The 21,522-nt window shown below is 44.8% G+C and overlaps 1 protein-coding gene across 15 annotated transcripts in view; it reads left to right on the forward strand.

Annotated features, from left to right (window-relative positions):
* LOC148033039 (potassium channel KAT3-like) overlaps positions 1–21,522 on the forward strand; it is a 101,861-nt gene that overhangs the window by 75,885 nt on the left and 4,454 nt on the right. For 13 of the 15 annotated variants that reach the window (XM_087683769.1, XM_087683760.1, XM_087683754.1 and 10 more), the window contains 4 exons: positions 2,544–2,729; positions 2,882–3,076; positions 3,176–3,251; positions 4,442–4,555. In XM_087683769.1, the coding sequence (XP_087539895.1) occupies positions 2,544–2,729; positions 2,882–3,076; positions 3,176–3,251; positions 4,442–4,555 (571 nt within the window). The remainder of the gene's footprint in view (positions 1–2,543; positions 2,730–2,881; positions 3,077–3,175; positions 3,252–4,441; positions 4,556–21,522) is intronic. The other 2 variants (XM_087683757.1, XM_087683756.1) reach the window with 2 other exon arrangements.

The following is a 21,522-nucleotide window of genomic DNA, read 5'->3' on the forward strand; positions in this document are numbered from 1 at the left end:
ACTGTAGGCACGGAAGTTTCCTTCGCTTTTTCCTTGTTGCATCAGCCATCCGTGTGTTTCCAATTCTGAAGAAGGAGCTGGTTGCTTGCCTTTGGACTGAATAGGCTGAATAGTTTGTTGCTAGGAAGGTGGGAGCATGTTTTGGTCCTTGTCTATGGGCTGATCCACCAAGGTTCTGTTTCAATTGGGACATTCCACCATGAAGTGACCCAGTTGACCACAGGAGAAACGGTGGCCAGTAAAAGTACCCCACTTAAGATGAAAGTAAAGAGGCCGAGTATGTTGCAGCAATTCAGGCGCAACTAGTTCGGTCTCTTTTTGGCAGTTTCCCACAACATGCACAGTTGATTTCAGTTGGCTGCCTTCAGACTTGGGGCCACCAACAGATGACCCCCTGTAGCCATTGCATCCTTGGGAATGGCCTAGTAAAGAGCAAGGCAACTCTCCACTTCCACCCATACCAAACATGCTTGTTTGAGCAAACATTGAAAATCTGCCATTGGACATCACGAGACAATATGCACCAATTGTTTATCAAAGAATAGTGGATTCTTATTAAGAAGAAAATCCTATGCCGAAGTAGAATGGAGCACGACCTCATAGAAACATCTCATAGCACGCACAATTGATTTCTATTGGTGGCCTTTAGACTAGGGGGCACCAACACATGACCCATTGCAGCCATGGCATCCTTGAGAAGGGTCATGGCATCCTTGAGAAGGGTCCAGAAAACAGCCGGGCAATGCTCCACTTCCACCCATATGGGTCATGCTTGCTCGAGCAAATGTTGAAAATCTGCCATTGGACACCATGAAACAATCAATATACACCAACTATTTATCAAAGAAGAGGGGTTGCTGAGTGAGAAAAAAATCCCATGCTGAGTAGAAAGGAGCACAACCTCATAGAAACCATGCGGCCCAGGCTCCAGCGAAAATCTCCTCTACACAATCAGCCTGAAGGAGAGAAGTCATCTAGTGTCAGATCTTGCCAATCATGGGAATCTAGCCCATGAAGAAGAGAATAACTCCTTGCTCACGAAAGGCTGAAAAAGAACAAAGAACCTCGAGTGGGCACTTGCGTATCCAAAACCCCCTCCTCCACATAGGTAGGGATAGCTTGATGATTATGCTCAACATATTCTTCCAAGAGAGAATTCACAAACTCAAGCAATTGTTCACAATTTGGTTCCTGCAAATTCTACAAAGTGGAAGTCACTTGAGCATACAAGCGAGGCGGAGGATCACCCAAGCCAAGGTCTTTGGGAGCAGCAGTGAAGTCTTCATGGAGATGCTTGTTGTGTTTTTCTGGGGCTGTAACTGGCTGATCCAAAGCATCTTGATTCAGGTCCTCCATAGAGGAACATGGCTGTCAGAGCATTCTAGCACAGTCTCCCACAGTCTGGCCTGCCCCTTCCCTTCCGTCTACAGCCCTTCCACAGCTGCATGACTGTCTCCAGCCATCTTGCTGCTGTGTTTTCAGGCGTCTGCTGCCAACCTGCTGGTTCATTGTGCTGCTTGGCGGCCTGATCAGCACCCTTTTCATCAGTTCCAGATCTGTGTTTCCTGCTGTTCCAGGCTGCCCAACATGTGCCCCACCTTCTGCAGCTGTTGCCAATCAGAGAAAACATATATTTGCTGCCCCCACCAGAAGTTGAAGAGATAGAACAACTCTTTGAACATGAACAAATTTTGTTTCATAAAGACTGAACCACAAGAAGTGGCCTTGCGACACAAAAATTCTGGCTAAAGCTCAAAGATTCATCCACAACCAATCCAAAAGGAATAGGTGAAGAGTTCATGATACAACCAAGCTGTTGTGTTTCTCAGATACTGCAGTGCACAAATCAAATGCAGATCTCCTAACACGATTTGCCAAATAGTTCTTGGTGTATGGTAGGTCTCCTCATTGCTGAGAGTTCTCTTACTTCTTTGCATGGACTAGATTTTGGGTTTTGTGGAAAAAATGGAGAGCACACAACTATGCTTGTTTTGGGTGTACATATGTCTTTGTTTTCCATGCTTATTTCAAACAGTCATTACATGATTGTTTTTTACTTGGTGATGGTGATAGTAACATTCTCTATGTGGTTTTTCCAATGGTTCTAAACATTCTTTGTATTGCTGACCTCCCAGATAACATTACCCCTTTACAAACTAAGTTAATTGGAACATTGGTTTGACAAAAAAAGGTGTGGATGTTTGTCTTAAACTGTTTGAGGCTGATTACCCTATACTGGTATAGTTCAAGACATTTTCTCTTACTGTCTTTTCAAGATTCCTTTGGCCTTGCATATCAAATCAGCTAGAACCATTTTACTATTTCGCTTGGGTTTGAGATTTGTCACCCTACAACCTCTATGCATAACAGTTTTGAAGGAAACAAACAATCACAAAACAGGTGTAACAAATATAAAACAAAATTATGTCCATATGTGCCTGCCTACAAGCTTGTTTGAGAGGGGGGGAAGAGGGACAAGAGAGTTGAAACCTCAAAATGCTGCTTTGTTTCTTCTGAATTTTTATTGCAAATATATTTCTCAGAAAATTGGAGTTTCAAAGCCTGGTGATATAGTTGGAGAGATAGGGGTGCTACTTTCTAAACCGCAGCCTTTCACAGTGCGGCCCAAAAATCTCACACAGTTGCTGCGGATTGACAGAACCAGTTTTGTGAACATCATGCAGGCCAACACAGTAGATGCACAAGCTGTTGGCAATAACTTTTTCCAGGTTATTCTTAAAACCCCAACTTCTTAATGTTTCATTTGGCTAGAGAAATCTTTCTAAAAAACAGGATTCAAATTCTTTGATGTCTTCTTTGAAACAAGTTCAGGGTGGATGATTGTGCAATTGCCTTTTCTATACTGTTTCTCTGCTAGCAGCATCTGAAGGAATCAAATGATGTGTACATTCGTGAGCTTGCTACAGAACTTGAAACTGACTTAGTCAAAGGAAGAGCAAGCATAAAGATGAGCCTAGGCTTCGTTGCTTCCAGAGGAGACAGACAACTTATGAAATCATTTTTGACACAGGGATTGGATCCAAATGCAGTAGATCACAGGCACCGGACACCACTGGTAAGCTATTTACTGATTAATTTTATTCCAAGAAAGAGAGCCAATCCAAGGACGAAAGCTAATGGAAACTTTCTTTCACATTCTGAGCTGTTTTTCCAGCACATAGCAGCTGCTAATGGGTCCATAGAATGTGTGCAACTTCTCCTCAACCACGGGGCAGATCCCAACATTCCAGGCATGTATATTCCTGCCAATCCTTCGGCTTCATGAACTCAAAGTCATTGATTCTGTTTGCTATTATCTTTTATGGTTGAGCACATGTAGAGGTTTGGTGAGGCATTGTTACTTTTCATTTGGTGGAGAGGAAAAAGGGGGCAGGGGGAAGCTAAAACGTTTTTCAGAACTTCCACAACCTCAGTTTCTGAATAGATGGGCTAATATGCCTAAAATCCTGCCTATTTAAATCAATTGGCAAAGATGATAGAGGCAGCATGCTCTTATAGCTTCTGGAAATTCTTCGCTTGGCTGGTGAAGAAAATGTGTAGCCTAGCTCAATGGTGAATGTGAGAATGCACGACTTAAAATTACTTGCTTTTATTGTTGGTAGCACTCAGTGAAGAAAACAGGCATGCTGCACTAGACTTAGTTGGCACATTTTGCAAGCTGGGTTAACCAGCCAATTGTTCCATGGGTGACGATCAGTGCTCAGGCTCAGTGTGTCCCTGGTTTATTCCAATCCCAAACACTTGCCATTACACCTTTTCTGCAGGCAGCTACACTCAAGTCTTAGTCAAGCAATCATAATTAAATCTTTAAAATAAAAAGGTATCTATTGGGAGGGTACCTTAATATGAAAGCCAAAATGAGTAAAATGACACCATCAGGCATCCAATAGTATATAAGCAAACGGACTGTCAGAAATTGAAGGCCCTTGTTTGCAACTGTCAGAAATTGGGGGCTGGTGTTGCAGAGGCTTCAGAATTTTACTCTTCTATTTGACATGCATCATGAAAGTGGCGGGTAACATTTTTGAAGTTAAGGCAGCCAATCATGAACAGATAAAGAGGAGGAGTTGAATTCAACTAGCCAAATTAACAATTAGCCAAGTCAATGTTAACCAGTCCAACCTAATTTGTGTAACATGGGTAGGTGTATTACAATCTCCCTCACTAGAATTGCAGTAATATCACCTCTGTAGAGAATGTCCTTCAAATTGCGACTCAGTTGATCTAAAAATGCATTAGCTTCACTTAAACAGCCCCAAAACATGCTTAATTAAGGAAGAAACCTTGTTTATTTAAAAAGAAATGCATTCCTAGAGTGTTTGTATCCCATAAGCACAAACCCACTTGGGAGGGCCCAAACTTTCTATAAACAGGTATGCTGCCTTCCATTCAGCCTTAATTTCGTTTTTGCAAATTTCAGGTATTTCGGCTCATTGCCCACACCCCGGACGCGAAGGACATCGTGGTCCAAGTTGGCCATTGCTGTCTACAACAATCTGGCGCGTGTTTCCAGCCTACCACACACTATTCGGAGGTGATTTCAGCATGTTGATTGCTGATGCTGGATTTTCCTGCGTTTTTAGTCTTTCTCTCTCCTACAGCCTACGTTTACTGTTTTCTCTCTCTTGCAGCCAGCGTTTGTCTTTCTCTCTCCTCACTTGCATTTTTAGTATTTCTCTCTCTTGCAATGCTGTTTGCATCAGATCCAACCTTCCTTGGGCGGCTGTGTTTGCTAGTGTTCGACATTCGGAGGTTGCCTTGTTGTGATTCAGGATCCGTTTGAAGTATGACACACTCCCCAGTTCGAGATATAGTATTCATTCACTATATAGTATGTTTGTTGCACGAGCCTTGTATATTCAATGGTCATATCATTTCATTCATTCTCTGTGCTCATTGTCTCTGAGTTATTCTAACCCTAACTGTGTTCTTCTATCAGTCTGTACTTTGTTGTATGGTGTTATTTGTGTTTCTGTGTCAGAGTATTTCTTCACATGGTATCAGAGCTGAGTTCTCTGAGAGAAACCTAGGCCTTGATCTGAAAGCTCTACACAAGAAGCACGAACAGTAAAAGGGCAAATGACTTTGAACACTACTTCTGCACCACTTCTCACATTTGAGCTAAATCCATCGAGAAACAAGTTAAGAGTGGGCCCCACAGCTTGCTTCACAAGCTCCCAATATGGCCACACAACTACCACAACTGAGTACGATCTCATTTTGATGCATAGAGCCGAGTAGCAAATAGAAAGTAAGTTTGAATTTCACCCTTTAGATTCGGTGCATTGATCTACTTACCATGTAGGAAGGGTGGAATCTTCACTTAGAACTGACCATCCACAAGTGGAAACTGGCATAGAGTACACTCCATTGCCTTTATACTTATTCTCTTCGGTGCTAGGTATACCTACCATTTTAGATTCTGTTAATGATGATTCCCCTTCTTCTATTGGTATGGATGATTATGATGAAAGATGTATGCAAAACAATTTTTGGTTTATGAGTAATAAGGAAGACAGATAATTCTTTATGAACTCAAGACTAGGTAAGCAGTTGAAATAAGAAACTGAGAGTACTCCTTCCTCTTCTTTTCCTTCAAAGAATTTTGTTTTCGAAGGTCAAAATGAAGCAGGTGCATCTTCATCATCATTATTTTAATTTAATGCAGTTAATGGACAAAAGGAATCCACATTATTTACCACATCTACATCTATCACAAATCCATTTAATCTCCATTTCATCCCACTTTCTTATTCCGTTGCCACATCCTTTCAGCCTCCATTAAGTGTACCGCATGTTGCCTTTCATGTAGATCACGTGTGTTTTCATTCACCACACTGGGGGGTTCTTCAAACTTAGATACAACCATTAGGACCTCATCTTTTTCTGAGCCGGGTGGTGTTTCACGTTTTTCTCACATTTTCGGGATCATTGCAACTTGGATATTCCCCTCAGTCTCTCCTGAGTGTAGATTAGTTGGTGCCGCATTTTGTCATTACCTAGTCCTTTGGTCATTATGTTGTGTCTCAGTCAACATTTGGACAGGGCTTACGTGTTCCAGTGTCTTCATATCAATCGGCACTCATTGGACACTCACAGCCTATTTCTACCTATCCATCTCTTCCCCCTCCTCCTTTTCAAACACCTCCACCACCACCACATTCATCTTAACCCACATTCCCGACACCTCATGGTTCTACCTCATATTTGCCAATCATGCATTTAATGACAAGACTCATTTTAACGGGTCAAACTTTACAACTTAGTTAAATTTGATGAGACATGTCCTTGACTCACAGAACCTATGGAATCTTGTGCAGGAGTTGGAATCCCAACCTGATCTTGCATTTGTTCCATATGAGGTTGTTTGCTCATGGAAGGCTAGGAATGCCTCCGCTATTGTTGAGCTAATGTAGGGCTTATTATGTGAGTTTCATTCTCAGCTTCAGTATGTTGACTTAGAGTCAGAGTGATGGAAATACTTGACTGACCGCTATACAGCTCAAGATAGGAGCCGTCAAATAAATCTTGACGATGAGCTTTAGAAATTCAAAATCTCTAACTGGGATGAGTTGAAGGTCATCTTGGCTGAGTATCAGCATCTCCTTGTCGAATTTTCCATTATAGGGACTCCTAATTCCTCTGACGATTAGGTCACATTGTTTCTTAACAAGCTGCTGCGTAAATACTTTAATTTTGTGCAGCAAGTGGTTTCCCTGTGCAATTTACCTACATTCTATGAATTTGAGTGTTAACTATTGCATTATGCACAACTGTTTGATTAATTTCGTATGAATAATCCCTTAGAGGAGGCTCTTGTTGCTCATTCTTAGAAGGGGTGACAAGGGAAGGGTAAACAAAATCAAAATAAAAAACAAGTAGAAGAATCACAAGAAAAATCCTTGTCTCAACTCAAATCTAGGTGGTAGAATGTACCCAAGAAGAATAGGCATTGTCAACATTATCAAAAGGCTAGCCATTTTGACGACAAGTGTCGATCAAAGGTAAGAGGCACATCACCAAAACCCAAGTCACAAACCCTCACCCATCAGTCAGGCGACCTCCATTAGGGGAGGTAGAGATATCCGATGTGAGTCTCGTCCACATCTATGAGTTGCCTACCAAGACGAGGTTACCACACAGGCCCACTTGTCACAACGGAGCACATCAGTACCTGTTTGGATTGTGGATGGTGGAGCTACATATCACATGACTCCTATAGAGGACATCTTTCGTACTTGAGCCCCTGTAGCCAGGTGCGTCCACATAGGAAACAACTCCTTGGTCAAGATCCAAGCTCAAGGTTGCGTTAGTTTTGCCATTGACAAGGATCCGGATTTAGCTTTGCCGGACAATATATATCATGTTCCTTAGCTTGTGATGAACTTTTTATCTATTCAACAGTCTTTGCCGGTTGGGGCGAGCAATTTTCTTTACAGTGACCATAGTCGAGGTCCTTGAACCTCAGACTGGTTTAGTGATTACACACAATGAGGCACAACCTAATGGCCTATACCACATGACTCATTTTCTTACCGAGCCAACAGTCAAGGGCTCCGTGTTCCATAGCTTCCAGGCATTAGCCACATCTCGGGAGCCTATGAACAATGAGCATCTTTGGCATTTCTGCTTAGGGCAACTTGACTATGACTCTCTTTATGAGTTGTCTTGCCGTGAGATGGTTGAGAGGCGTCCTCGCTTGAAGCTAGCTTGAGATATTTGGTAAAGCATATCAGCTCAGGAAGCAACACTGTATCCCATTTCCTCAACAATCTTCACATAGAGTTGAGGTGCCTCTTAGATTAATTCATATTGATCTTTGTAGATCCACATCTGTTGCTACCTTGAATAGTATGTTGTATTTTTTTTAAAATAGTGGATGATCATTCGAGATACATGTGGGTGTACTTTCTTAAGCATAAGTCTGATGCTTTCACATATTTCTCTGCTTGGGTACTGTTGGTTCATAACGAGATGGGTCGTCGTGTTTGTTGCTTAAGGAGTGATAGCGATGGTGAGTTTATCTCCCACAAGTTTTTGAGTTTCTATAGCAGCGTGGCATCTCTTACTAGCTTATCTCTACCAACTCTCCCTCTCAAAATGGAGACGTAGACCGTCGGAACCCGATAGTCGTGGAAATGACACGCTCTATGTTGTTTGCAGCAAAGCATCCTGAGCACCTTTGGGTTGAGGCTACTAACATTGCAGTGTACATCCTTAACTTGTGTTTGATTACGGTTCTTCCTTAGAAGACCCCGTACAATTCTTTGGCTCTCCGCCTGTCATATCCCTCTTCAGAGTCTTCGAGTGTCGTACATATACATGCATGTCTGATGGTACAATAGGCAAACTTCTTTGGTTAATTCATACTAGGCCAGACTTAGCTTACTCAGTTAGCATTCTCAGTCTGTATTTCATAGCATCTAGGATGTTACATTGGATTGTATGTCTTCGTGTGTTGCGTTATTTATGGTGTACTTATTCTTATGGCCTAACTTATGGTTCTGGTTTATACTTATTCTTATGGTCTGACTTATGGTTCTGGTTTATACTTGCAAGGGTACACTGATTCTGATTGGGCAGGAGATCCTGACACTTGGCATTTCCATGGCAGCTACCTCTTCACCTTGGGCACGACTCCCATTTCTTGGTATAGCCATAAGAAAGAGACGGTGGCTCCTTCCATAACTGAGGCTGAGTATAAGGCTCTCTTCGATGGCATCACCGAGGCCATCTACCTGAGGAACTTACTGGCGGCGCTTCACTTCCCTTGTGACTCTCCCATGGTTGTCTACTACAACAACTAGAGTGCCATTGCTCTTGTCAGGCAATCCGATCATCACACTAAGAACGCGGCATGTGAGAGTCCACTTCCACTTTTCCAGAGAGCAGGTTGAGCTACGCACTATTTGCCTAGAGTTTATATCTTCATCAGATAATTTTGCAGACATTTTGACCCAAGCGGTCAATCGGCCAATTCTTCAGTACCTTTTACCTAGGATCGGCTTAGCTATACCCTCCTCTACTTCTTTAGATTGACGGGAAGAGGGTGCTTTCCTCTTGCTTTTCCTTCTAGTTTGAGAGGGGATGGCTACTTCTCTTGATAGCGACAATGATAATGCTTACAAATTTTAGATATTTATTCTTTTGTATTGTACTTATGGACATTTGTAACTTCATCCACACTGTGAGGATGACATGATTGTAAAAGGACAATTGGGCAAGTGAACAATTTCCCTACAAGGGCACTGTTCACGTAGCACTGTTGCATTGCATTTTGCATGAGTATGACATCTTGCATCTCCCTTTGCATTACCCCATGCATTGGCATTCTGTTCATGTAAATATACGTCTGTGCACATTTATCCCTTCTCAGTCTTTTGGAGTGGTCGACTTTGAATCCACCGTATTCGTGGCATTGCACATGGCAGTCTCCAAGGCAATTATTCCTAGCTTGCTTGTGACATCACATCTATGCTATATTTGTGTCACCCACACCTTAGCCATTTTCCTTTTTAACCAATACCCGGTAATGGTAGAGATAATATTCTTGTTTTGTGAAGATCTTGGGTCTAACTATCCCTTATCAATCTCCCGTTTGAGGCATATATACTCAATAGGACAAAAACTAATTTGAAACCCTCACTTAATGTTAAATCTATCAAAACTACAAAGCTCTTCAAAAAAAAAAAAATCCATAGCTGATTCCATCTGCCTTTGCAAGACTTGGTAGGCCATTGGGGAATCAACGTGCATCCTTTGTGTGATGCATTGACCTCTTTGGGGTGATTACTTGGGCTCCCTTGGTAAGATAACCATTGCCTTTGTAGTCTTAATAGGCCATTGGACAGCCAATGCGCACCCTTTGTCCAATGCTTTGGCTCCTTTGGGGTGGGATGCCTTGGGGTAAAGGATAATTTTTTTTAAAAAAGGGCTTAGCTAGTATACTTCTTATGGCACCATTGTTGGGCGTGAGAGGGGGTGTTGAGCTAAAAATGCATTAGCTTCACTTAAACAGCCCCAAAACATGCTTAATTAAGGAAGAAACCTTGTTTATTTAAAAAGAAATGTGTTCTTAGAGAGTGTCTGTATCCCATAAGCACAAACCCACTTGGGAGGGCCCAAACTTTTTATAAATAGGTATGCTGTTCTCCATTTGGCCTTAATCTCGTTTTTGCATATTTCAGGTATTTTGGCTTGCTGCCCACACCTCGAACGCGGAGAGCATCACAGTCCAAGCTGGCCCTTGCTGTCTACGGCAGTTTAACGTTTATCTCTAGCCTACCACACATTGTTCGAAGCTGATTTTAGTATGTTGACTGTTGCTGTTGGTTTTTCCTGCGTTTTTAGTCTGTGTGTGTGTGTGTGTGTGTGTGTGTGTGTGTGTGTGTGTGTGTGTGTACAACCTTCGTTTGTTCTTCTATAGCCAGCTTTTTTAGTCTTTCTCTCTCACTTGCATTTTTAGTCTTTATCTCTTCTCGCTTGCATTTTTAGTCTTTCTCCCTCCTACATTGCCATCTGCATCAAATCCAACCTTCCTTGGTTGTATTTGTTGGTGTTCGACATCCGGAGGTTGCCTTGCTGCGATTCGATCCGTTTAGAGTACGACACACTCCCCAACTCATTACCTTTGCCCTGATCCTTGAGATACAGGAGTTTGAGATACAATATTCATTCACTACATAGTGGGTTTACAATATTCATTCACTACATAGCGGGTTTGCTGCACGAGCATTGTATATTCAATGGTCATATCATCTCATTCATTCTTTGTGTTCATTGTCTCTGAGTTATCCTGAATCTAACTGTGTTCTTCTTCAGTTTGTGCTTTGTTGTACAGCGTTATTTGTATTTCTATGTCAGGGTATTTCTTTACAACTCATCTAGCCACATTGTGTCTTGCTTACATCTAGTGCTCTTCTTATACCTGTTCAACACAATCTATGCATATACACATTGCTCCTTTAGGAATGAGCTTATGATATACTACAAGTGCATTCCAATCTCCCTCACTAGAACTGCAGTAATATCACCCTGCAGAGAATGTCCTTCAAACCACGACTCATCCAGCCACATTGTATCTTGCATACATCTAGTACCCTCACCAGAATTGCAGTAGTATCACCTCTATAGAGAATGTCCTTCAAACCATGACTCATTCAGTCACATTGTGTCTTGCATATATCTGGTACTCTTCTTGTACCTGTTTAACATGATCTACTCTGAAACCGAAAATCTATTGCAACCATTTGTATGTACACACCTTGCTCATTTAGGAATCAATCCATGGTATACTGCAAGATTAGTTGCATGAAACCTCTTCTAAGTGTTTGATTACCCTAATCAAGTAATTGCAGTCTCTTTTGTTCACAATTGAGAATAACCCTTCCTTCCATGGAGATTTTGGATTGTACAAGGACAGGATGCTTTAGATATTCTATATATACCACTCTTGTAGTAGCATAGGAACAAGCCCAACTGTTCTACTTTGGACATACCTAGTCACTACATAGGAACAGATTCCATTGGTTTTGGACCTCATCGTGTCATGGAGTACGAGGACTAGAGATGCCTAGGTATTTTCCTCTTGGAGCTCAAGATGCGCCGCATAGCACTATTGCGAGATAGGAGGCAAGCTCACCCAGAGGGACCTACATAGAGAGCAGAAAACTAATTTACCAAGCATGTGTAATAATAAGAGTCATAGATATGACCCTACTAACACTACTAGCCTTGCAAAGATAAAGCCACCTTGCCAAACACCTTTCATTCCATGCCATGGAGTCACATTCGATAGAGCCATTTCACTTCATCGAGCATGATGACCCTATCTACTAGGACCAACGTTGAAGGAGGCCGCAGTTGGATCAAATTAGGGGCACCAAAATAGGACTAATTAGGCGGCTGTTGTCCGACATAGCAGCAAAGGTGGAGGAGATGGCATACTAATTGAGAGAGGACACAAGGGAAAGGTGGGGAGGAAGAGCACAAAAAAAAAGTGGGTTGATGCATTGAAAAAGAGAGAGGAGAGGATTGGGACTGTTTCGGAACAATTTAAGGTGTCTTGGAATATCTTCATCTCTTACAAGGTCTTTGAGATGATCTCTCACTTGATTCTTAGTTAAGAACATCAGGAGAACCTTCCTTGAACATCAAAGAGGAGTTTTGATACATTTATGCTCTTTGTGTGGACTATTTTGGTTGTGAATAACAGTCAAGAACAGGTAGCAAGCTGAAAATGGAGATTTGATGCTCAAATACGGCTTCTCTTGAGTTCTGCCGCTTAATTCTTGATCTCCATCTTTGGTAGACATAGTATAGACAAAGATAGAGTTTTTCTTGGATTTGGGGCTGCATCTATACCATGTTTTGCTGCTGTAATAAAACTGTAATTATAGGGCTGAAGTGCTTTTAAAGGCCTGTAGAGGGTATTTATAGAGATTTATGCATTCCTATTCATATATCTTGTTTACATGGTACCATCTATAATCTTCCATCAACAAATTGATGTATGCATGATATTTTGAGGTGTTACCTACAGCTTTTGGATTATGCTCAGTAGAGATTATTCATGTATTAGTGTGTATATTGATCCATAGTCTCAGTTTGTGTTGGGCTATTGTCTCAAGTGTGTGCATGTGCCTTTATCTTGGGCATATCGATAAGATCTATCAGGTGTATTGCAAATTGATTGCTCTACTGAATTGTATGAAATGAAGTCACGCGATTTCACCCTTGTCTATCTCTAATAAATCTTCCAAATTCTAAATTCTTTTTCTTTCATCTTGTTCCAACTCTCAATCTCCCTACACCCTTTTGTCTCTTACCCCTCCGGTAGACCTTCAACCCTACACACTCTGACACCATGAGCTGCCAGCCATCATAGAAATCTCTCCCCTCCCAGATCCATCTTTCTCTGGCAATGGCTCGTTTCTTGTTTGGTAGAGACTAGTCCCCCAAAGCTTTGCTCTATAGAGAAGAGTTGGTGTTATTGGAGTCTCAAAAGGCCATGATTTGGTGTGTAGTTCTTAGAATTTGTCTACGCGCTATGTGGTCCCCCCCAAATATACATATGGTCCATCCATCTCTATGGGTCTCCATTAAAAGTACACTTCTGTTCTGATATGGTTACCAAGCCTGAGTGGTCTCTGGATTTTAATACAATGACCTTAGTATTACCTGGATTCACCATATCTAACTGTACATAACATGTATAAAGCATTTAAGGTGAATCTGAGATGCGAACAATGTCATCAGGATAAAATAGGACAGGTTTTAGCACTCTAGGCAGAACTGCCCCATGTTCCCCCAATCTGTCTATATAGTCTAATACTTCGTCAATTTATAGGCCAAACAGTATAGGTGGCAATGGGCAATCTATTCTTCCTGTCACTGGACTCATACAAGGCATATATTCTCCATTAAATATCCTCTGATCTCCCATTTTTTTGCAGTCTTCTCATGAGCCTTGACCGTGGTAGTGTCAAAGGCTGCAAAAGTCTACAAACCAACAATGAATCCTCTTACTGTTGGGTTTTAGTCACGCCTATGCTCACAGAGGAGTGTCGGTGATCTTCAGTAGGACATTGGGGCACTTTTTACTCTCTGTACGAGAGGTTTTTTCCCCCATATTTATTCTCTTTATTTTATGTGCCTATGTTACATAGTTTCGGGCACTTATCGTGTTTCACACACTTCGGGTGTAAACACCCTCTTACAACCCTAAGGTTTAAGGGTTGTACTTTGTACTTTGTACTTTCATCTTACACTTTCAATCTATTGTATTGGGTGTTGTGCTTTCACTCTCCACAGTGTCTACTTTACTCTCAGATGAGCTTCGATCCACTCCAACTCTCACACTTACCTTGTATGCTTCCCTTGTCTATGAGAGCTGTTGACTGTGAGCAGATGGTCTAAAGGGTAAAACCTCTCCCAAAGTCAGCTCGCCCTGCAGCTCTTTGATTATTTTTATCCACCCAATGTCTCAATTCATTCTCAATATACAACCATAGGTTTTTGCCAATCATTGTTTAATAATTGCCAATAAAAATGGGGTCGTTGCTGTTAAAGAGAGGCATAATAGTATGATCTTCCCAACTAGTGGTAAACCCTTGTATGTAGCTCTGTTAAACATGTGTACAATGTATCTCGAGCATGAAAGAAGCATTCAACCACTAGAAAATCAATGGTTGTGCCCTAACAGTCTGCAATTTGTCAAAAGCATCTATGACCATTTTTTATGTAAAGTAACCTCTTTGGGTTGATCTAGGTGCAATTGGGTGTATACATAGTGGTGTATGTAAATACACTTCTTTTTTTTTTGCAAATGTGGCTGATTATATTACTCAAAAAAATTGATTACAATGAAGTGCTTATGCTCAACAAACTAGCTGGAGCTGATGCAAAGTCACAAACACATCATGTATACAAGCCTCTCAAAGCAGTCTGGGGGGGATGGGGGCAAGAAGCCATGGAGGGTGGTGTATTGCCATCTGGGGCTGCTTGCCTCTATTACGAAAAATAGGTCCTGGCCGCCCCAAGTATGCATGAAATGACAACGGAGCTCTTGACGAGCCTTGGACTCGCCTTGCACTTGATCCCAACGGCCGCGGAGGGAGTGGATGATGGAGGTCTAGAGCTCTGCTAAGGTCGCCTGTATTGAAAGTCTCTCTCCGTTGCAAGCCTCCTAATACCGCGCCTTCCAGATATGCCATCCAATAAGACTCCCTATGATCTCCCATACCTCAGAGCGGACTGCTATGGACTCCAGTACCTGGCGGATGGGTAGAGCCTCCAAACCGACTACTGTGCATGACCCTACCTCGATGATGAATATCGTGTCCTGCATCCCGGCCTCATACAGAAGGTGACAGCCCTGGCTGATTGCTTGCTAGCAAAAAGCTTCCCATGATATACAGCGAAGGATGTGGCATGCTCCTCTCCACATGAGCTGCACCTCCTCACATGACCAAAGGTAGTGCTTTGGGATTTCTAGAGGTTAGTGTGTGCAATGCATCCCTCCTACATCTGGGCAAGCCAACTTCTCACCGCCAAGCCTCCATGTGCCACCAGCCATAAGAAATACGATACCCTCCTTGGCCTCCAGCTATCCCATAGGCGGCACCATAAGGTCCGTCAAAACGGCTCCGTGATGCTGTGCTCCGCTCAGTGCCTACTACGTGACGGTGCCCAATCCATATTCTCTTGCATCAGTATGTATCTACTAATCCTGGTTGTGTCCTCCAGGAACCTTGGTAGCTTCTTGGCGATTGTAGTGGCCGGCCATAGACACTCTCCTGGATCCTACTCCAGCTCATCAAGTGGTCTACCCTCCTAGATCCAAAGGCACCACTCCCTGAGCTCCTTCCAAAAAACATAGGGGTCCAGTCGCCATGTCTTTCCCTGAAGGCCCACCACCCGAATCCTTCTCCATGAAAGGGCAGCTATCCCCTCATCTTGCTGCCCTCTGTCAAGGGCCAGACGCCCCCCCTTGTAAACAGTGAAGAAGGTCCCCTGCGGGGTGCCGCCCACTCTACCTGCTACCTGTAGGGGGATGCGTGCCGGTGAAAACCTAGCGGTCCATACCTCCCCGGGCTCTATCGGCACTCGTATCGGGGGAGCAAGCCACTCCAGAGGTATTGTTGCGTCTATCTCCCTTCTCCTCAACTCCACTTCTCTCTGGCAGATTGATACCCGTTGCAACACATGCTCGTCCACCATCCTATACACCTTCCGCCATGTCCAGATGGTACGAGCCGGTCCGGCCTCCCAACCAGCCCAGTGGATGTGGGGGCACTTGTCAATCTGTGCCCCTTCCCGATCTTTGACATGAGGGTTCCAAATCACCGGCTGATGGTCTATCTCCTCCTGGCAGCCTGGGAAGCTCTGGATTAGGGCCTTACTGAGGCCTTGCCACATCCGGAGTAAGCTGCGTAGTAGGAAAGGTGATCTGGGCTGATGTGAAGATCCATCTCAAGGATGGCCTCCACTCATCGCCAAGCCTCAGTCTACAATCCTGAAGACCCTCTTGCAATAAAACCTTCCAAGTCTACACACCTGGTGTGAGGCCGTGGACAACTAGCTTGCCCAAGAGGACCATACTCCGGTACTCTGGGTCTATGATTCCAAGCCCTCCCTCTAGCCGATGCCGTATGATGGTCACCCACGCCACCTTGGCCCTAGAATCCCTAGAGCAATATGACCCTAACCAAAGGAAGTTCCGCACTAGGCAGCGAAGCTGCACTACGTAGGATGAGAAGAAGCACCAACATAAGGCGATATACCAGGTCGTCGCTAGGAGGACCTGGTTAACCACCAGGGCTCGGCCGGCTAGTGAGAGGCGAGCCGTGCTCCAATAGGTCAACTTCCTCCGAATAGAATCAAGGACAAGAAGAAGTTGTTACGCAGAGGTGATGTCAAGTCCCACTTGGAACCCTAGGTACTGGACAGTCTCTGCCCTATTCTCACCCATCTAAATCCTAGGTGGACGCCCCACTACGTGCTGGAGTTCGGATCTGTGAGGAAACCAACCGACTTTTGCGAGTTGATTTTCGCTCCTGCTGCAAGTCAAAACACCTCAAGAGCCAACCTCACTCTCTCCAGCATCAGCTCATCGTCCTCTATGTAGAGTACTGTGTCATTTGCATACTCTGAGTCTAACAACTCAGTCTCCTCTCTCACTAGAAGTCGGAGGCCGTGTAATCTGCTCACATGTGACGTGAGGAAATGGGACATCGCCTCTGCAAAGATTAGGAATAGGTACGGGGCTAGGGGGCAGCCCTGCCGTATCGATCTCTCCAGCCAAAACTCCTCCCCACGCCTACCACCTATGAGAACCCTGCTGGTGGCTGATTTGTAAAGTGCGGAGACCCCGCGAATCCAAGCCTGGGGGAAACCCAACCTCACCATGGTGCCCTCTAGAAAGTCCCAGTCCACCCTGTCATAAGCTTTATCAAAATCCAAGAGTAGTACGGCTAGTCCCAATCCACCCTGTCGCCTCAAAGAAGGTGAACACATTGTCCAGGATGCTCCTATCCTGGACAAAGTTTGTCTGTGTGTCATGGATGATGTCTGGTAGCACGAGGTGTAGTCGCCTACCAATCATCTTTGCCAATGCCTTATATGCCACTAACAATAATGTGATCAGTCTCCATTGGGAAAGCTTCAACCGGTCTCTCCCTTTGGAGAGAAGACTGATAAGGCCTGCCGAAAGACTCTCTGGCATCTGTCCTATAGTGAAGATCTCTTGGAAGGCCATCAGTAGGGGGTCCTTCACCACTTCCCAGTAGGTAGTGAAGAAGGCCTTAGAGAGGCCATCCTCTCCCGGGCATTTCTACACATTCTATGTATGGAAAGCCTTCTTCAATTCCTTCTTTGTGAAGGGAGCTAGGAGGAAGCGTCCCATCTCCTTTGAGACGAGGGACAAGATCTGATCCTAGACCTGCTGTCTACATCGCTGCCCTCTAGCTGAGGCTGTTTCCTGCTAGAACAGACGACTGTAGTAGTCAGTGGCGATCTCCATCACCTCGTTTGGGCTAGAACGAGTCCTTGCATACTGATCTCGAAGGATGCGTATCTGCTCTCCCGAGGAGCGAGGCTAGTGCACCTGGAAGAACTCCCTGCACATTGTACCTCCCTTCCGTGCCTAGAAAGCTGTTGAGGTGCGGAAAGAGAACTCCGAGTACTTGTCCTCTAGGCCAACAATGGCTGCTCGCACGTGCACCTCCTGTGCGTGGAGGGTGGGATTCCCTGGTGCCTCCTGTAGTAATCTTTGCGTGGCTGCAAGGTCCCGCCGGAGTGCTCTTTCCTCCTAGCTTTGTTACCTGGCCTGTATAGCTGCCTCTTGGTAGATTCTGCTAGACTCGGCTAAGGCCTCTACAATCCGGTCCCTCGTGCCCCACTCCTTGGTCCAAACCTGCTCTATCTGTCTCGTTACCTCCTCCCTCCTATAGATCGAGTCAGGGATCCAACAGGCTTGTGTGTCTAGGGCAGATGCTGGGGGATCTAGTGTCAGGAGAACTGGGCAATGATCGGACAACGTGGTGTCTGCCAACTGCCCAATTTGGCCTCCACGAGAGCCATCCCACTCTTCCACATAAAACCTGTTCAAACACTCTAGCAGGACTCCACCTAGCCGCCTGTATCCCCAAGAGAAGTCTAGCGACCTCTCCCTCCTGTGGAAGGCAGGGTCTCTCCAAGCATCGCGTGCTCCTATTGCCAGTAGAAAGACCTTCCATGCCTCTTGCTTCTCCCCGGCGATGTCATGGTAGTTTCTGCCTCTGCCCTGTTGGTCCTCCAAAGCTTCCAGGTTGTTGAAGTCTCCTCCAACGATCCAAGAGTCCACCTCTGGGAATCCATCCACGATCTCCACCCAGAACTTGCTGCGTGCCCTAACCTTTGTAGGAGCATAGACATTGAGGACTCCAAGGCACGAGTCCCAATATCGAGTTTGATCCATAGAACCCTCCCTGCCACTATTGTCCCATGGTCTCGTACACAAGCGGTGAGACTCGGGCCAATAGAGGTGTATACGCCTCCACTCTTGCCATGGGCACCTATGGCGTGCTCCCAGTAGGTGTGCTAGCTTCCTAGGAGTACCTTCCCAACCCTCTGGGCCTGGGTGAAAGTGAGCTTGTGCTCTTGTAGAAGTAAGATGTCGATCTGTCTGGCAAAGGCAAGCTGCAACTCTTACCGAACAATCAACTTCCTAGAACCACGTGTCCCACTATAGTGGAGACTATTCACATTCCACGATGTAAGGTGTAAGCTCATGGGGAAACCTGCGACTGACCAATCAGGCATTTGTTCGGTGTGGAGGCTGTTGATGAGGAGGAACAACTATGGGGCATGCAAGTACGCTCTGCCGCCGGTCTGGACGGTGAACTCCAATCCCCCATAGTGGCCCTCAACCGAACCAAAGGGGTGATAGATGTTCCAGGTGATACTATCAATGCGTCTATCAGCCATGCTGAGAGTCGTGATTCTATACACTAGTAGAAACAGGCCGCTTGTGCTAGGGGCCACTTGATCACATCCCTCGGAGCTCTCCATTGTGGGGGGGGACCTCAAAAGATCATGCTCAAGTGTGGTACCTCGGCTCCAGCCCTTCAATTAATGTCCATCATGCAACCAGGCCACTGTTGTGCAGACAGTGTTAGCCCTTCTTCTCCCATCCACTGGGAGATGTGGTCCGCCACCTGACTCCTCAACTTCTCCTTAATTTGTGTCATCGTCCAATCCTCTGAGTGAGAGGACTGAAGGAAAAAGCTGTAGTTTGGTCCATCCGGTGGTGCTAGTAGATGGACTTTGCCCCTCCTTGACTTGTGAACCACGAAGATCCCCATCTCTAGAGGTAGTGGGAACTCTCCACGCTCCGCAACTCTCAGATAGGACCATGGGCCACTGTGGAAGAACTCTTGTGGCAATAACTGTGCCTATCTCAGGAAAGTGTGACGGGCGATAGGGGTAGATGAGCTGGTGGCTGTGTGGGAGGGGGGACATTGCTAGTGCGAGGAGGATGTGCTCGTGGCCCTAGAGGGGGAGGGGTTGTGGGCCAGGGTCAGTAGGGGGAGCCTGGGAGGTGGGGGGGCTGTTGTGGGATATCAGGAGGGGAAGACTGTGGCGCGGGTGGTGGCTGTGGGGGACTGTGGTCCTGCCGAGTGGGGCGGGCAAGGGGAGGGCTGCTGCGTGCGCTGCTAAGGGGGCATCGCTCACCCTCTTCCCTGCTGTCAGGGCTGTGTTTGAGAAGTTGGCTGTGGCCCCCCTTGCCATCGCCCTCTCTGTCGTCTCTGGACCCATGTGAAGCCGTCAGCGTCCACCTACGTGCCTGTCGACGGAGCTACCTTGGCTCCAAAGTGCGTACAATCTGCTGCCTAATACCCAAAATTGTTGTAGTGCAGGCATTGCCCTGGTTGCCTAGTCACAATGACCTATTGCTTAAAGGAGTGCCCTCTTGCCTCGATCTCCAAGAACTTTGGGATACACTTTGTGTCTTTTACGGCCACTCGTACCTTTGGGACTCCTATAGTTGTCACTGCATCCGTGAAGGAGGCAGGGAGAACTGTGCCGAAGAGTCAATGGTTGGGGACAAGCGGCGAAATGGTTGGGTCGCGGGGGGGGGGGGGGGGGGGGGGGATGGGCGGGGTGTGGGGGGGCACTGTGGCGAGTCAATGGGAGAGATGGGGGTTGTGGGAGTGCGGTGGCAGGTCAGCGATGACGGGCGATGGAGCTAGTACACATTCCTGTTTATCCCCACTACTACATGTAAGCCGGTATCAATGATGTATGTAAATGCACATAGGATTGTCAAAGCACTTATTCTCTCTTTAAGGGGTCTTTTTGTTTGTGTATGTCTATGTATATATATATCTTTTAAACTTGGCACACCTAGTAATACTTATCTGCTTGGTTGTGTGCTCTTGAGCTTCTTGTTCTTGTTCTATATGTATGTATGCATTCCTGTAACCCTTACTCTAAATCAAATAATTGGTAGCAAAGAGGCTTTTGCATCAGGAGCAGCAACACTTACAGCCTGCAACAGTAGGTTCACTTTCTTGATCTTGAGGAGTCCCCTTAAGAGAAGCAAGATCTCCATATAGCATGTAGTCTAATACTCAGTTTAGCATCTAAACTACATTTTCAGGCCAGATTCCTGTTCGGGGTGTGTTTATGGAGACTGCTGACATGCTGTACGGTTGCTGTAGCTTCCTCAAGCTAAACTACAGTTTAGCACCTAAACTACCTTTTCAGGCCAGATTCCTGTTCCAAGTGTGTTTATGGAGACTGCTCACATGCTGTACAGTTGCTGTAGCTTCCTCAAGCTCAATGATCATGTCATTGCTCTTGATTGAGACCACCGTGTTTTACATGCATGTACTATTTTGGGTTGTGCTTTTTAGCACAAGCCACATTCACTTTTGTATAGTTCTACCTCTCCATAAGCCAGTGTTGTAGTAGTTGCAACTCTTGAGACAGTGGCTGATAAGAATTATGTATTTCATGTGTTTCCATATGTCAGCTATTCAGGATAAGAATTATCCATTATGGCCACAAATGTTACATCACGTATTCATTACAAAGGGACTTTAGAATTTTGCTACATACATTGAGTTGTGGCCTACAGGAATTGTGTTGCTACCATTTCTAGAGGTACACTGGAGAATCAAGCCTGCTGGTAGGGTTAAAACTTGACTTGAGCTTGTTGTAGCATCTACACAGACACAAAAGAGATGGGATGGTTGACATGCATAGGTACATACTTTGAATTTTCCTTGTCCATTAAACATATCCTTGTCCCACATACTTGTTCATGTAAGAGTTCTAAGGAGGCCTAGGATACATTTTCTAGTTGCTTCTGGTTTGCAAAGAAGCACAAGTTGTTTATTTGTGTAGGCAATTGGAGTTAGAGCAAATGAATGAAGGTGATTATATGGATACTTTCACAAATATTAAAAGTTCTTAACCAGTTTTTGTGGATGAGATAATACCTAACAGTTCACTTGT

This window comes from Lygodium microphyllum, chromosome 8 (genome assembly GCF_053477565.2).
Source record: "Lygodium microphyllum isolate KBCC chromosome 8, Lygodium_microphyllum_v1.1.10, whole genome shotgun sequence".
In the NCBI taxonomy this organism is placed as follows: domain Eukaryota; kingdom Viridiplantae; phylum Streptophyta; class Polypodiopsida; order Schizaeales; family Lygodiaceae; genus Lygodium; species Lygodium microphyllum.